The sequence below is a fragment of the Nicotiana tomentosiformis genome, chromosome 12 (assembly GCF_000390325.3).
Source record: "Nicotiana tomentosiformis chromosome 12, ASM39032v3, whole genome shotgun sequence".
NCBI lineage: Eukaryota > Viridiplantae > Streptophyta > Magnoliopsida > Solanales > Solanaceae > Nicotiana > Nicotiana tomentosiformis.
This window is the reverse complement of record NC_090823.1, coordinates 11,141,616-11,157,145: the sequence shown is the minus strand read 5'-3', so window position 1 is coordinate 11,157,145 and position 15,530 is coordinate 11,141,616. Positions and strand designations below refer to the sequence as shown.

At 36.1% G+C, this 15,530-nt stretch overlaps 2 protein-coding genes across 4 annotated transcripts in view; one reads left to right on the top strand and one right to left on the bottom strand.

The window, feature by feature from the left end:
* Positions 1-3,721: 3,721 nt before the first annotated feature.
* LOC104111847 (plastoglobulin-1, chloroplastic-like) lies at positions 3,722-8,981 on the top strand. 2 transcript variants are annotated; one of them, XM_070191924.1, is made up of 4 exons: positions 4,606-4,731; positions 5,268-5,405; positions 8,017-8,212; positions 8,458-8,981. In XM_070191924.1, the coding sequence occupies exons 2-4, from the start codon at positions 5,386-5,388 to the stop codon at positions 8,767-8,769; spliced, it is 528 nt and encodes a 175-aa protein (XP_070048025.1). In that variant the 5' UTR covers positions 4,606-4,731; positions 5,268-5,385; the 3' UTR covers positions 8,770-8,981. The 2 variants fall into 2 exon arrangements, with proteins under 2 accessions (XP_009619935.1, XP_070048025.1); XM_009621640.4 differs by lacking the exon at positions 5,268-5,405 and having other exon boundaries at positions 3,722-4,731.
* A 539-nt stretch (positions 8,982-9,520) lies between these two features.
* Positions 9,521-15,530, bottom strand: part of LOC104111846 (dolichol-phosphate mannose synthase subunit 2) — a 38,363-nt gene continuing 32,353 nt past the window's right edge. The window contains exons 2-4 of one of the 2 annotated variants that reach the window (XM_070191925.1): positions 12,988-13,056; positions 10,093-10,205; positions 9,521-10,001 (exon numbers count right to left, since the gene is read on the bottom strand). In XM_070191925.1, coding sequence (XP_070048026.1) covers positions 9,849-10,001; positions 10,093-10,182 — 243 coding nt within the window. In that variant the 5' untranslated portion in view covers positions 10,183-10,205; positions 12,988-13,056 and the 3' untranslated portion in view covers positions 9,521-9,848. Of the gene's footprint in view, positions 10,002-10,092; positions 10,206-12,987; positions 13,137-15,530 lie in introns of those variants that run through there. The other variant, XM_009621638.4, reaches the window with a different exon arrangement.

The window sequence follows — 15,530 nt, the reverse complement described above, 5'->3', positions numbered from 1 at the left end:
TACTTTTTTTTCTAACTCCGTTCGAGGACGAACGTTTGTTTTAGAGGTGGAGAATGTGATGACCCAAAATGTCATCTTTAAATTTAATAAGTAATTATGTGTTCTAACACTTAGGAAAGCACCATTTTTTATTTCTCGACTTGCGTGCGCAGTCCGAAAAAAATTTTGGAAAGTTTTCATGTGAAAAAAGGATTAAAATGTGAAATAGAGCTTAAAAACTCAACTGAGTTGACTTTGGTCAACATTTTTAGCAAACGGACCCGGATCAGTATTTTGATAGTTCCGGTAGCTCCGTATCATGATTTGGGACTTGGTCATATGCCCAGAATTCAATTTGGAGGTCCCTAGCTCAAGTTATGACCATTTAACGGAACTAGCAATTTAAAGGCTAAAGAATTCCAAGTTTGACCACGAGGTTGACTTTTTGATATCGGAGCCGGAATCCAATTCTGGAAATTTGAACAGCTGTGTTATGTCATTTATGACTTGTGTGCCAAATTTTAAGTCATTCCGGATTTATTTAATATATTTTGGCACAAGGTTTGCAAATTGAAAAGTTTAAAACTCAAAGTTTGAATCGGGGTGTGAATTATAATTTCAGAATTGTTTGACGTGATACGAGACCCCGAGTAAGTCCGTATTATGTTATTGGACTTGTTGCTATATTCGTACGGGGTCCCGAGTACCCCGAGAGTGATACGGATTGAAATCGGATCAAGAACTGGACTTAAGCAAAATCTGCATTTTTCCTTCTGTTGTAATCGCACCTGCGGATTTTTCTCACAGATGCGAGCCTTCGATTGCAGATGCTCCCGGGCGTGGCTGTGCAAAAATCTGCAGGTGCGGAAACCTGCACGCACTCGCGCGTCCGCAGAAGCGGACCAAATAATCGCAGAAGCGAAGGCAGCGCAGGTGCGCATTTTTCCTCCGCATGTGCGAGGCCTCGCCTGGCAGCCCCATTTCGCAGATGCGAGATTTTTCTCGCAGATGCGAGATTTTTCTCGCATATGCGAGCTTGCATGTGCGATCCCAGGCACCGCAGGTGCGGAAATGCCTGAGAAGCGTATATATCGAAGAGTCCGACATTTATACTCATTTTGGTCATTTTGAGCTCGGTTAAAGCGAAATTTTGGGCGATTTTCACGGGTAACATTGGGGTAAGTGTTCCTTATCCTATATTGATTATATTTCATGATTCCATACTCGTTTATATCATGAATCCGTGAATTTATGGAAGAAAAATCAGATTTTTCTAAAATCTTCCAAAAACGAGAAATTTAGATTTGAAGGTCCATTTGATATCGTAATTGGACAATTTTTGTATGGTTGAACTCGTCTCGGAATAGGTGTTCGGATTTCGTAAGTTTTTTCGGGATTTGAGGCGTGGGTCCCACTGCCGAATATTTTAATAAATTTCGGATTTTTATCCGAAAAATTTGTAAATTCATATGGAATTAATTCCTATAATTCGTATTGAGTATATCGAATTATTTGTGAATAGATTTGAAGCTTTTGGAGACAAATTTAAAAGGAAAAGTTGTGGTCGAGTAATGGATTGGAATTTGCAAAGCGAGGTAAGTGTCGTGGTTAACCTTGACTTTAGGGAATAGAACCCTTAAATTATTTGTTATGTGAAATGCATGTGAACGATGTATAGGCGAGGTGACGAGTGTCTATACGTCGTGAAATTAATTGTTTGCTTGCTTACTTGAAAAATCATAAATTAATTATTATAATAATTGTTTCTCTCCTATTCTTTGTCAAATATGAATTCTTGAATTCCTGCATAAATTGTTACATGCTATTTGAATTATGTGTTTTAATTATTATTTGACATTTAGCATATTAAATATTAAACTGCCTATTTTCTCCCTGATTTCCATAATAATTTGTTATTTGTCATTGTTTGTTTCATAATTAAATCATAATTATTGTATGCTTGTTGTCTTATAATTTTATATTAATTGTTGCATTTATTGGAAAAATTTTTTCTATAAGAATTGGTAAATGGATATATTGGAGGATCAGGTTGCACGCCGCAACAAAATTGATTGAAATGGATATATTGGAGGATCGGATTGCACGCCGCAACTGACTTATTAAAAAGTCCATATTAGAGGATCGGGTTGCACGTCGCAACAGACTTATTAAAAAGTCCATATTGGAGGATCGGTTTGCACGCCGCAACAGACTTATTAAAAGTCAATATTGGGGGGTCGGATCGCACGCCACAACAGACTTATTTAAAAGTCTATATATATACTTGATTGAAATAAATATATGACAGACTTATTAAAAAGTCCATATTGGAGGATCGGGTTGCACGCCGCAACAGACTTATTAAAAGTCAATATTGGGGGATCGGATTGCACGCCGCAACAGACTATATAGTTGCAGTGTGCAATCCGCTGCAACTATATATATATATATATATATATATATATATATATATATATATATATATATATATATATATATTTGATTGAAATAAATATATGACAGACTTGATTAAAAGGAATATATTGGGAGAGCGGATTGCACGCTGCAACAGAATTGAATGTGAATATATTGGGAGAGCGAGTTGCACGCTGCAACAGAATTGAATGTGAATATATTGTGAGAGCGGGTTGCACGCTGCAACAGAATTGGTTGAAATAATAATGGATTATGACTGCTGAGTTGGTTTCAATTATTATAAATGAGTTACCTGAATTATTTTCTATTATTTGTTATTGTTATTAATATTGAGTACAGGTTAATGTAAGTGAACCGCCTTAGCCTCGTCACTACTTCGTCGAGGTTAGGCTCAGCACTTACCAGTACATAGGGTCGGTTGTAGTGATACTACACTCTGCAGTTCTTGTGCAGATTTTAGAGTTGGTCCCAGCGGCGTACCATAGACTTGCTCGGATTTCAGCTACCAGAGGAGACTTGAGGTATAACTGCATGGCGTACGCAGTTCTAAAGTCCCCGTCTATTTTACTTTAGCTGTGTGCTTATTTCCAGACAGTTTTATTTTATTCAGACCTTTATCTGTATTTATTCTAGAAGCTCGTGTACTTGTGACACCAATTCTGGGATGGTATTTAGATACCGTTATTTTTATGGATTATTTCACTATATTTCAAACTTTGCTTCCGCTTTTGTTTCGTTGATTATTAATAATTTAAAAATTGGTTAATATTATTCTAATGTTGGCTTGCCTAGCAAGTGAAATGTTAGGCGTCATCACGGTTCGAAGGAGGAAATTTCGGGTCGTGACAAGAACCCAATTAATTTAGATTTGTACCGTGTTAAAACTATTATGGGAGATATTTAAAGAATAAGTGTTGTTTTACATCTTTTCTTAAGTCGAGGGTTTATCGAAAATAACATATCTATCTTCTTAAGGTAGGGATAAGGTATGCGTATATACTGTCATTCTCAGACTTCATTTGTAGGATTACACTAAGCTTATTATTGTAATTGTCCATTTTCAATGCTGGAACCCGAAATCTTTAATTAAAGGTGGAGCAATTCATAATACTCATGTGAGCTAAGATTGTCAATTTATACAGTATATACCATTAAGCTGCATAAATATTGTAAATATAAATTTTAAATTTTAAATTTCTATTTCCTAATTTAGGATTAAGTTTCCGAATTTGCACAATTAGATATTTTAATTTGTTGCTACTTTGGAAGTAAAATAACTACTCTAATTTAATCTCAAAACATTAACCATAGGATTCCTCAAATAAAAATAAAAAATACGTACAAAATTTGTGAAGCAGAACTATTAAAGTCAAAGGGAGAAACACCCGGAAGAAAGAGAAAAACAACCGTCGTCAACTGTCGTGTCGGCATCTCCACCTGTGACCACCGGCTGAAAAGAGCAAAAACCACCGTCCTCAACCACCGCGTCAGCCGGCACTTCATCGGTTACTAACGTTTAAGCTGACGGAAGTAAAGAAAAATGTCCATTTTGCACGTACCCTCTCTCATTTTCAACACTAGAACCACCGTTAAACCCTGCTACCTCACTTCATTTCTTCCTAATTCTTCAATCTCAAACTCTAGATTTAGAAAATTTATAATTCATTCATCCTTTTCATCATTCAATGATCCACAAGATTTGTTTTTACCAAAATCTCCGGGCAATAAACTCAACCAAAACGACAGCGATTCTGATGATAAACAAATCTTATTTGTTGATGAGTGGGGTGAGAGGTCGGAACCGGATACCCGACCCGGGACGAAGTTATCAGAATCGGATCCTCCTATAAATGATGACGAATGGGGCAGAGGAGCTGAGCTAGTGGGGAGCAGCAAAAATTCAGGAATTGAAGATGAGTGGGGCGAGAAGTCGTATTCGGAGCCCCGACCCGTACCAACAGTGTCGGATTCGGATCCTCCTAGAGACGAAGACGAATGGATCGGAGCTAAGCCAGTTGGAAACAACATTGACCGGGTTATAAATGAGAGCGTTTCTGATAATAAAACCACGTTGGATCCGGAGCCCCGACCCGTAACGCGATTACCGGTTTCGGATCCTCCGAAAGGTGAAGAAGAGAGGGTTGCAGAGCTGAAAAGGTGCTTAATGGACACGGTTTATGGTACAGAATTTGGGCTCAGGGCCTCATCGGAGATGCGAGCCGAGGCTCTGGAGCTGGTTTCTCAGTTGGAGGCGGCAAATCCAACTCCAAGCCCAGTTGAATCACCTGAGTTGCTTGATGGGAACTGGATTTTAGTGTGAGTTCTTGTTTCTCATTTATCTTTTGAAATTTTCTGTTTTTGGCTTTATGTACTCCCGGTTGTATGAAATGTATGTGAATCGAGTGGACTAAGTGGCGGATTCATATTGTTGTTCCAACTAAGTTGGGATCAATGAGTAGTTGATTGGAATAAAAAGAGTTATATAGAACAGAGGCGGAGCTAGAATTTGAAACTTGTGGGTTCAGTATTCTAAATCTTTTAAGTTACTGGGTTCTTAATCAACAATTTGTACTTAATTCAATAATTTTTTAAGACAAATACAGGGTTTGTACAAAAGTTACTGGGTTCAATCGAACCCGTATCCGAAGGGCTAGCTCCGCCCCTGATATAAACGATACCAATTAGTAGTTGGGAATATATTTTAGTCATGTTATGTGTTCTTGGAAACAACTTCTCGACCTGCACAAGGTAGAGGTAAGGTTTGCGTATGCACTACCCTCCACAGACTCCACATATGAAAATATACTGGGTATGGGTATGTTGTTGTTGATATATTTTTAGGTGCTATACAGTGTTGTCAAAGGCGCGCTTAAGCCCTGCAGCGAGGCTCAAAACAGGTTGAGCGCTTCGCCTCGCTTTGTGGGCGTTTTAGTATCGCATCAAGGCTCTTAGGCATGCTTTTACTTGCCAATGAGTGTAATCCTGCAAAGGTAACATTAAACAATTGATATTTCACTTTATCGTAAATTTTTTCCAATTTCTTTGTCCATATATTTGTTATTCATGCTTATAATTATTAGTCTTAGACTACATATGCATATTTTTACTTTTTCTCCAGTTGCGTCTTTTTTCATTAATGCCCACGCTTTATTTGCGCTTTGAACTTAAAGCCCCAACAGACCTTTGAGCTTTTTTGTGCTTTTCGCCTTTGATAACACTGGTGCTATATCTTCTGGGATTTGATATGTTCCTTTGGTGCTATATCTTCTAGGAATATTTTAACCATTTTGGAGAATTTGGTAGCAGCGAAAAGCTAAGTTGCTCCGACACGACAGTTTAGGTGTCGGATCCGTGTCGACACGACACTAGTATGGGTGTGGGTTGAGGCATAGTTGTTACTACCGTTGTCTGCATAACGTTGGCTTGAGATGAGAATTATGGTTAATGAGGATTCATATAGCTGCTTCCAACTTATTTGGGACTGAACCATAGTTGTTGTTGTTGTTGTTGTAAGGGGTAGTTGATTAATGATTGGTTTATATACCCGCTTAGCTATATGAGATCATTACAGCTGACTAGAGGTGGCAAAATGATTAAAAGAAAACAGTTATCCACCCATATTATCCATTAAAAAATGGGTTGGATAATAAAATTTTTAAAAAAGGGTTGAATATGGATAAGAACCATGTTATCCACTTAGAAAATGGTTAACCAAATGGATAACCAAGGGATAACTAATGTGTTTATCTTTTATATTTGTAAAGCCTCAAATTGGGGGTTCCTCAAGTTTGGAAGACTAGGAATTCTCCCATAAGTGATCATATTCAAGAAGCCATGGATAATATGGATATCCATAATATCTGCCTAATAACCCGTTTTTTATCCGTCTCAAATATGGGTCGGATCGGATAATTTATCCGTTTTTTAAATTATCCGTTTTTTACTCGCTCATATCCGACCCGCCCCGCCCGTTTGACACCCCTACAGCTGACAGTAGCATTTAAACTGATGCTGCCGTGCATTAAGATTTTTTTTCGTTTTCTTCAAAATTCCTTCTTTGTTTTAGTGAAAGTAGCTCTAATCTTGGTATTTTGAGTGAACATGCTAGCTATGTCTGTTGACCGCATAAGATTATACTATAAAACAGTTTGAATTGTGCTTTTGTTAACATCTAGATTCATCACGAGAGCTTGAAACAGACGGATGGTAGCACAATAAGTTGCTTTCGATTCATTAGTTGAGTCATTCGCCTAAGGGTAAACTGCAAAAGACTCTGGGGTCGTTTGGCAGGATGCATTAGATAAAATAATGCATGCATTAGTTTTGTGTATTCACAATACCTTGTTTGGTACACTTTTTGAACTTATGTATTAGTTATGCAAGCATTAGTTATACACTCTATTTGGTATTATGCTATGCATAACTAATGCATAATAAACCATGGCATTAACAATGCAATGGGTTTTAATGCATGCATTTGCTTAGTTAAAGATAAAATTGTCCTTCAAAATTTGCTTGATTAAAATATGATATTATATTAATACAAGTTAGAAATAATTCAAGAAAGTGGGAAACAAAATAATATCCCTAGTAAATAAATAAATACTTAGCATATTTTCTTTTTTATAAATAAATATTTATTTCTATACTACAATATAGGTAGACAAATCAAATAATTTTTTTAAAACCTTTTTCATATAAAAACATTCCTCAATATATGTTTCTTTTAAAAAAAATAAAGTAATGGATTAGTTATGAGGGTATTTTTGTAAACAAACAATTCTTTTAGAAATTGTGCAATACTTTAATACATCAAACCAAACAATAGATAAGAAATATGTCAGCATAGCTAATGCCAGCATAACTAATGCAAGCATAACTAATACCAGCATTACTAATATGCCATATTCAACATTATTCTTATACATCCTACCAAACGACCCCTTAGTATATAAGGGTAAACTGCAAAAGTTAGTATACACTTTTCTTTTATCTGAGATTTTTTAGCATAACATATTTTGGGTGAAAAGCTGATATTCAATTTGGAACGAGGAAAATTGTAAGCTTTCAAATTTGACTTGGCTAAAGATTTCTGTAGAACATCTTGGCTTATTGATGTCGGGATAACTTAGAGAGTTGAGATGATTGCCTTCCCAAAAATTTTGGCATTTAACAGCAATTGGAGGACCATGTTTTGGTAAATTTTTTTATAGGTCACTATGTCTTGGTGATATGTTAACTGCAATTTTTGTTAATTCCCACGATAGTATATGCCCAAGTGTTGATGTTGTAGTACTGATATTGGCTGCAATATTCTTAAGTGCCCATTAATGAGCTAAACTAGTTGGAAATGCAACCTTACCTTGGTGGAAAGTGTAAGAGGATTCTTATATGAACAAACTGGATTGAGGTAGATAACCACTGGCATACTTCTCCGCACAAACTCATCAAGTTGGAATGTTCATTATCATAATAAGTAGTCGATTAGGAGAACAACTATCTCACTATAGAGTATACTCTTTCTCCTCTTTCATTATTCATATTTTGCGTCCTGGGACATAGATATTCTAGATACCCCTTATGTTACTTTTTGTGTGTCAGGTTTACAGCATTCTCTGAGTTGTTACCTCTTCTGGCTGTGGGCACCATTCCTTTCTTGAAGGTTGAAAAGATTAGCCAAACGATTAGTACAAGCAGCCTTACCATAGAGAGCTCAACTACATTATCAAGCCCTGTTGCCACCTCTTCTTTCAGTGCAACTGCTGCCTTTGAAGTTCGAAGTCCGTCAAGAATACAGGTACCTTTCTTGAACTACAATGTAGTTTCTTCATAGAGGTACTTATACTGTCTTATGTGAAGAGAGAAAATGAGCATGTCGCTTAACCAAAGACAAATGGAATGGTGAAGATTCTGAAGAATAATTTTTGCAGTGAGATGACTCCTTAGGCAAAGAAAGAATAGATTATCTTGATAAACTTCCACAAGCTTTTAGACTAGTTCCAGCTTGTGCATTCAGTGACTAGATAATACTTGCTTTTTCAGGTTCAATTCAAAGAAGGGACATTTAATCCTCCAGAGGTTAAGTCAAAAATAAATCTGCCAGAAAATGTGGATATCTTTGGCCAAAAGATAAGTTTGTCACCTGTACAGCAATCTCTGGGTCCTCTGGAAAATGCTGTGGCAGCTATAGCCCGAGCTATTTCTGGTCTGCCTCCTCTCAAGATTCCGATTCCAGGTGAGAGGACAAAGTCTTGGCTTATTACGACATACCTTGACAAGGATCTCCGGATTTCAAGAGGAGATGGTGGCCTTTTTGTTCTTGTTAAGGAAGAGAGTTCTCTTTTAGACCAGTAGCCAGGTCTGATCTCTGTATATTGTATAGTGATATATAGAGGTCTTAGGAGCTTCATTTATACAATATAGAATATACAACACATTGTTTGTAAAGGGAGATACATCTCACATTTTTATGTATAAGATGCCATTTGTGTAGCCATTACTCACAGTGGAAGGAACCAAAAATTGGAAATGAACAACATTTGCATCTAATATGATGTTATTTTGAAGTTCCGGGGTATTTAGGAACTGGTGTACCCTGCATGAACGCATGATGCTTTGTGCACTAGATTGCCCATGTCCCGTTTGTAACAACTTATGTCACTTTGTCTTCTCTTGAGGTCAATTTTTTTGTTTAATTGCAAAATCATATCAAGAACTATTGCGTGTATTGCTGGCATGTCTCAGATGGAGACTTGGAAATTTGGAATAACTACTCTTTGTATCATTCAGAGTTGGAAGGTACCATGAACAATAAAGAAAAGTAGTGTCTTCATTGGTGTATTTTTCTTTATTGTAGATGTGAGAAGTATTTCCGTCATAAGGGTTAGACTTTCTCTCCTTGCATCATTTCCGTAGCTTCGGAGAGAATGAGAGCAGTGTTTGAACCAGCTCGTGCATACCTCGACTATCCACCTGATACCTACTATTTCCCACCGGCACAACTATAACCACCAAAGCTTAGGCGGATAAGAAGAAATCACTAGTGTTCTTTTTGGCAGTGACGCAAATTTACACAGAAAAACAAGGAAAAGAAAAAAGATTACACTGATAATAAACTGCTAATCAAACTTCACCAACTATAAGTGGCAACTTTCTTGTGGTAACTGTTGACAATCCAACATATTAGTCATCCACCAGAAAGTTTTCTTACACTCCATCAGCAAATAACAAGAGAACAATCGACCATGTGTTGTTTAATGTCTGTATAACTAAAAATCATATCTAGAGGTTCCAAATCATAGTGAACCCACGAATAGAGAGTCATCTATGTGATCTATGACACTTCTGTTCAAAATGAAAAGAGTTAAAAACACAAGAGATCATCAGTTATCATGAGATTAGTAGAGAACAAAAATGGATTTGACATGGCCATATCATGCCTTCTTCTTCTTGGACTTGAGCATAATATATCCAATAAACACGCTCAATAAGCAGATGAGTGCCACTCCAGCATATACAGGAATAAGAATTGCGTATTCTTGTGGTAGAAAATACTTGTGCACGAAATGATCACTGTCAACTAAAGGCTGAAATAGGAATAAAAGCGTATATCAGTTCCCCCACTTAATACAAAACTTGGTTCATAACGTATTTGGAAGGAAGAGATTATCGATTTACCAGAATGATGACCCAGAAGGTATAGTATGTGAAAATGGACAAACTAGTCAATGTCAAAAGCAGCCCAACAGCTCTGTCCGCTAACTCCATTGAACCACTACTACTTGTGCCGTCTGTAAAAGAGAACATTTTAATAAGAACTTACATACATAACAAGAAGAGGGTTAACACACAGTTTTTTGCCTTGGCCACAGGTTTACACACACAAGGTTCAAGAGACTAAAAGGAACAGAGAGAAACTGAAAAAGACTGAGTGGAACACAGTCTGGAACGATGTCACATTAACGACCAAATAGTGCTCCATTATAAGCGAACAAAAGGGATGGCTCCTCTCTCTCTCAAGAGCATAGTTTTAACAACATTCAGTTATGTAGAAGACTATAAAGTTTCACTTCAACATGGGTTGATCTTAAACCGTGTCTTTCCAGGTCTAGTGCATCATGAGGAAGAAGAAAATGAGGAAGAAAAATGAGAAGATATGCTACATATCCACTATATATGTTGATCTTAGCCCGTGTTTTCCAGCACGTGAGCATTAACCCTGGCAAAATGCCTTGTGAATGATTGCATTACATTCATATCTACCCAATCTACCAATATGCCTTGCCAAGGAAAACTTCCGAAAGCTACATGAGCAGTTCTCTAATTGCCTCCTGCTTATTAGCATTATCCTGACCCTAAAATGACAAAACTTCACCCTCAGCAGTGATGGTTTTAAACTACAACGCACACGGCACAACCCCAGAAAAACAAAGGTAAATGAACACTGATACCTTACGGGGTTATGTATTTGTCAATAAAAAATGTGCCAAAGACAATTAAACACCAGTGTGTTCGTATATTCATTGACCAATCAAATATTAACTGGATTTAGTATAGCAAACAGCACACATCTATGTGTTCAGACCATAACATTCAGGATCTTCCAACTATAAATACAAAGGGAAACCTCCATCCATATAAGTTCATCAAAAGACATTTAAGATTGGGATATGTATTAGATATAGTTATATCATAAACACGTCTAACAGTAAAAAAAAAAAAAATCGGAACTGTAGCATAAAAAAGGTCCAAACATTGAAGAACAAAGTTCAGTACATATATTTGTTGCACTGCATTAAAATATTATAGTGGCCTAATCGTAAGGCTGCCATCTCTTAATATCTGGAAAATAACAGATGTTAGTAGCCTCATATTAGGATGAAAAATCAGGGAAGGAACCATGGTATATTATGTATTAATAAATAAACTTATCAAGGAAATGTCATCAGTTGTTTCTAGTGGTTTCATGCCCAAATAACAAAACTGCCACCAAAACTGAAGTACCCAAAATTAACTAGCTATAATTCTACCTAAACACACCTGATTAACTATAAACCAGTAGTTTGAGCAAACTAGGTTTCATCCAAACAGTAGATATATTAGATGCCCCATCACGGTAATGTATAAATTCTTGAATTAATAAACTTTATAGTTTACTTGAAAAGGACTCCAACTGATGAATCACAAAATAAAGCCATATGATAGGCGACGGATCTTGCGCACATATTAGGCCCTAATTTCACCAAAAATATCGTTTATTACGGAAGGACACAATACTACAAATTAACACGCACTTCATTCTAATTCAATCAATATCTCAAATCTAATAAAAGTGACCCTAAGCATTTTTATTGCCAATGGGAACTGAACTTCACAAGGGCCAATGTTTCCCAAGAAAGAGATGCTATATACATCATAGAAGCATCAAGCTTTAAGAAATGCTTAAGTTAGTCAAGTTGGAAAACAACAACAAACCCCGTGAAATCCCACAAGTGGGGCCTGGGGAGAGTAATGTGTACGCAGACCTTACCCCTACCTTATGAAGATAGACAATTGTTTGCGATAGACCCTCGGCTCAAGTTGAGAATAAGAGAAATATTTTTCTAAGAACTAAACTACTACTCCAGCCAACTGTCACCTAGACTTTAATTTTCCTACACATTACCAGAGAAATTCTAGTTGTCCCCCCACTTTAAGGTGATTCTTGAACTTCCAATAATGTTCAAATAACAAATACCTAATATACATGATCTGAATCCTAAAGATAGTGACTTCCTACCATAAAATGCTAAATTAGCTAGAAAAAGGCCTCCCCACATGAGCCCTTGGGCCATCACGGACAAGGTTGATCTCAAAAACAGATAAGCCCCGTTGTATTCCGATGACCCTTTCAGCAATTATTGAATATGAATGCATAATCTCAACTACAACAAGATACTACTACTATGCCTCAGTCTCAAGCACAAAGGTGAAACTACATTGTCCTAAGGGTGGTCAATTGACCGTCCTTTGTCGAAAAATTATACTATGTATACATGTAAAATATTAAGTTTTAGAGTTATATGTAACATATATTGAATACCCTTTGTCGGGAAAAAGATTTTACTTCTTTCAAGTTTGAACACCTTGAGGAAATTTCTGGCTTCGCCACGGCTCAAGCAAGTTAGGGTCGGCTATATGAATCCTCACTAAGCATGTTATTCAATTCAAACTCATCTCAGGCCAATACTATATAGAATAAAATGACAATAGCAACAATAAACATAATCTCAGTAAGTTCCAAGAAAAAAGTTTCAAAAGAGCTTATATAAGAAGATTCACGAGTTATATGATCCTAAAGGGCTACAAAGATTTTTAATTTTTTTTTTTTGATGAATCAATCAATTTATCAATCAAACAAACCTCAATTCAAAACTAGCTAGAATTTGCTATATGAATTCTCACAAGAAATGCCACATGTCACCACATTGGATATGTGAATATGAGAACTGGAAAACTAAACATAAAATTATGGAAATTAATTAGAATTTTTGAGATCCCAGAAAAGTGAGAGATACGGAAAACGTAGATCACCTGAAAAGCTTCGTTCTTGATGATGAAAATTTTCGGTTTCAGGGCATGAAGATCGTCGTCTTCATCAAAATCGAACCTCGTTTTTTTTTTTTCTTCACTTGGCTTACTCTCTGTAATTGGACCAATAATATATTGGGCTGACGTTTACTTGGGCCGAAATTAGAATGGGGGATTATTTGCTCAAATAGAACACTTCGGTGCCACTCTTAAATATTTTTCGAAGAATTAACCCATATAGCCGCCCACCTAATTTCTTAAACTATAAATAGCCGGTAAATATATAATATATGTATAATTACGTATAATCAATATATAATGTATGTATATCGGCTAAAAAAAGTAAATATTGAATCTGGCCGGCTATTTGTGTAATATTTCCTTTTTTTCCCCACTTGCCTCACAGGTAAAATTTTAAGTCTAGCAAATGTTACCCCTCATTTGACCCATTGGCAACACTTTTGACTTTATACCTTAAACACTTACGCATGAGATAAGCGAGGGTCAAAAAATCAAGACCATCCATTTTCAAGGTCACTAGTGTAATTTCCTGTAGAATGGGTTACAGAAAGGATACTTACACTAATAGGATCGTTTAGGATCAATTTATGCAAAATACCCATTGAGCTTAAACTAATTATCTTTCTCTACCCATTTGAAATCTAGTTACAGTATATACCTACCCAATTAAAACTAATTATCCAACCTACCAACTCATCCCACTTTTCTTACTAATTTGGCTTAACATAGCTTGATTTGTCTTGAATTGGTTTGGCTTGGTTTGGATTGAATTGGCTTGGCTTGGCTCGACTTGATTTAGTTTGGCTTGGCTTGGCCTGACTTGGAGTGAATTGGCTTGGCTTAGCTTGTTTTTAGTAGCTTAGTTTGACTTTATTTGGTTGGAAGGGCTAGGCATTAAAAAAAATGGGTAGGGAGAAAACTTTATGGGTAAGGATGGGTAAATAGTTTGATGTGAATGGGTATTGGCAAAAGATCACCATCATTTAGTGCCACCGTTTATATATTGACCTTGTTAAAAAAGATTTCAAAAAATATCCATGTGTCATAATTTTATAGCATGCTCCCATATTTTTAAAGCACGCTGCTATAATATTAAAACACACTATAAGAATTTGAGGTATGCTGTAAAATTTTGAAGCACACTGCTAGAATTGTCAGAATTTTGACTCAAGATTTTGGCAGCAAACTTTAAAATTCTCACACATGGTTATTTTATTAAAAAAATTCTTAACGATGGTCAAAATATAAACGATAATTCTATTAGGCATAATTTCCCCATTACAGAAGAAGGAGCCCGTATTAGGGGTGCTTATCGGGCAGATCGAACGGATAATTATGCTTAACGATTCGGCTTAACGGTTATTGCATTATAAATATAGTAATCCACTAGCCATCTAATTAGACAACAGGCAGATTGGTATCAGATTAAGTTATCGGCTAAACCAAATAGAATTTTTTTGAACAATCAATACCAAATAGTTTTAAATTAATACCAAATATTTAATACCATCTAAGATCTAACCAAACGGTATTTTTTAATTGAACAGTCTTCAAGACTACTCATACTGCCATACACGTATTAACCAAAAATTTAATACCATCAAGACTACTCATACAGATATACACGTATTAATCATTGAGATTTCAATTTTTCGACTTCTCAGTTTTCAGTTCAAGCGAGAAACGAGACTGACGACTTCTCTGTCTCTGGTGGCTGCAGACAATTGAGAATTAGAAAATATAAATTAGGGATTTGGCCATTTAGGGTTTCAATAGTACTTTATATACATAGGGTAAAAGTGTAAATATAAAAATTCTTAACGGATTAACGGTTTATCCGATAAGAAAATTGAGTTATCCGCCCTCAAACCGTTAAGCCGTTAATTATAAAATATCAATCGTTCATCATCCATTACCCCGATAATCCGATACCAATAAGCCAATAAGCTATCGGTTCAGTTCGATTAACGGTTTCTGTTCGATTTTGAACCGTCCTAACCGAGATACCGATATTTTGGATTGGGTTCGGAAGAAACAAACACAAGCATTAGTAATGCCTCGACGGCCTAAATTTGGTGATGTTTCTCAAAATGCACACTCTATTCAGTTAGACAGATATTTAAGAGCGTGGCTTAAAAGTCAATTAAATGGGTGAAATAATGCAAGAAAAGAGTTTAAATTTCAGTACAGTCAAAAATATTAGGTGATTTCATATGTTTAAGCTTTGACAGATATAATTACCCGATACTTATACTCGTGGGAACAATAAAAAGTTAGTGAATAATGTAGGTGGCGCACAAACTAGCCTCGACGAAAAAATATGTTGGAAGCTTTTGACCTTGCCATCAAACTATATTTTTTGGTCATTTACATCTTATAGACAATAAATTTGCGTCGAGAAAATAATCGAGATCGAAAAATATTGCAACAATCGTAGTATTTGATTTCAAACAATATGAGTGTATAATATCTATGAATCATCTCATTCTTCTTTCCAATAGTAAATAAATCCAAGGGCCTTTGAG

Coding starts and splice junctions, on each gene's coding strand:
- LOC104111847 (XM_009621640.4), top strand. CDS start 3,956: ATGTCCATTTTGCACGTACCCTCTCTCATTTTCAACACTAGAACCACC. Junction 4,732..8,016: donor GATGGGAACTGGATTTTAGT/GTGAGTTCTTGT, acceptor TTTGTGTGTCAG/GTTTACAGCATTCTCTGAGT. Junction 8,213..8,457: donor GAAGTCCGTCAAGAATACAG/GTACCTTTCTTG, acceptor TTGCTTTTTCAG/GTTCAATTCAAAGAAGGGAC.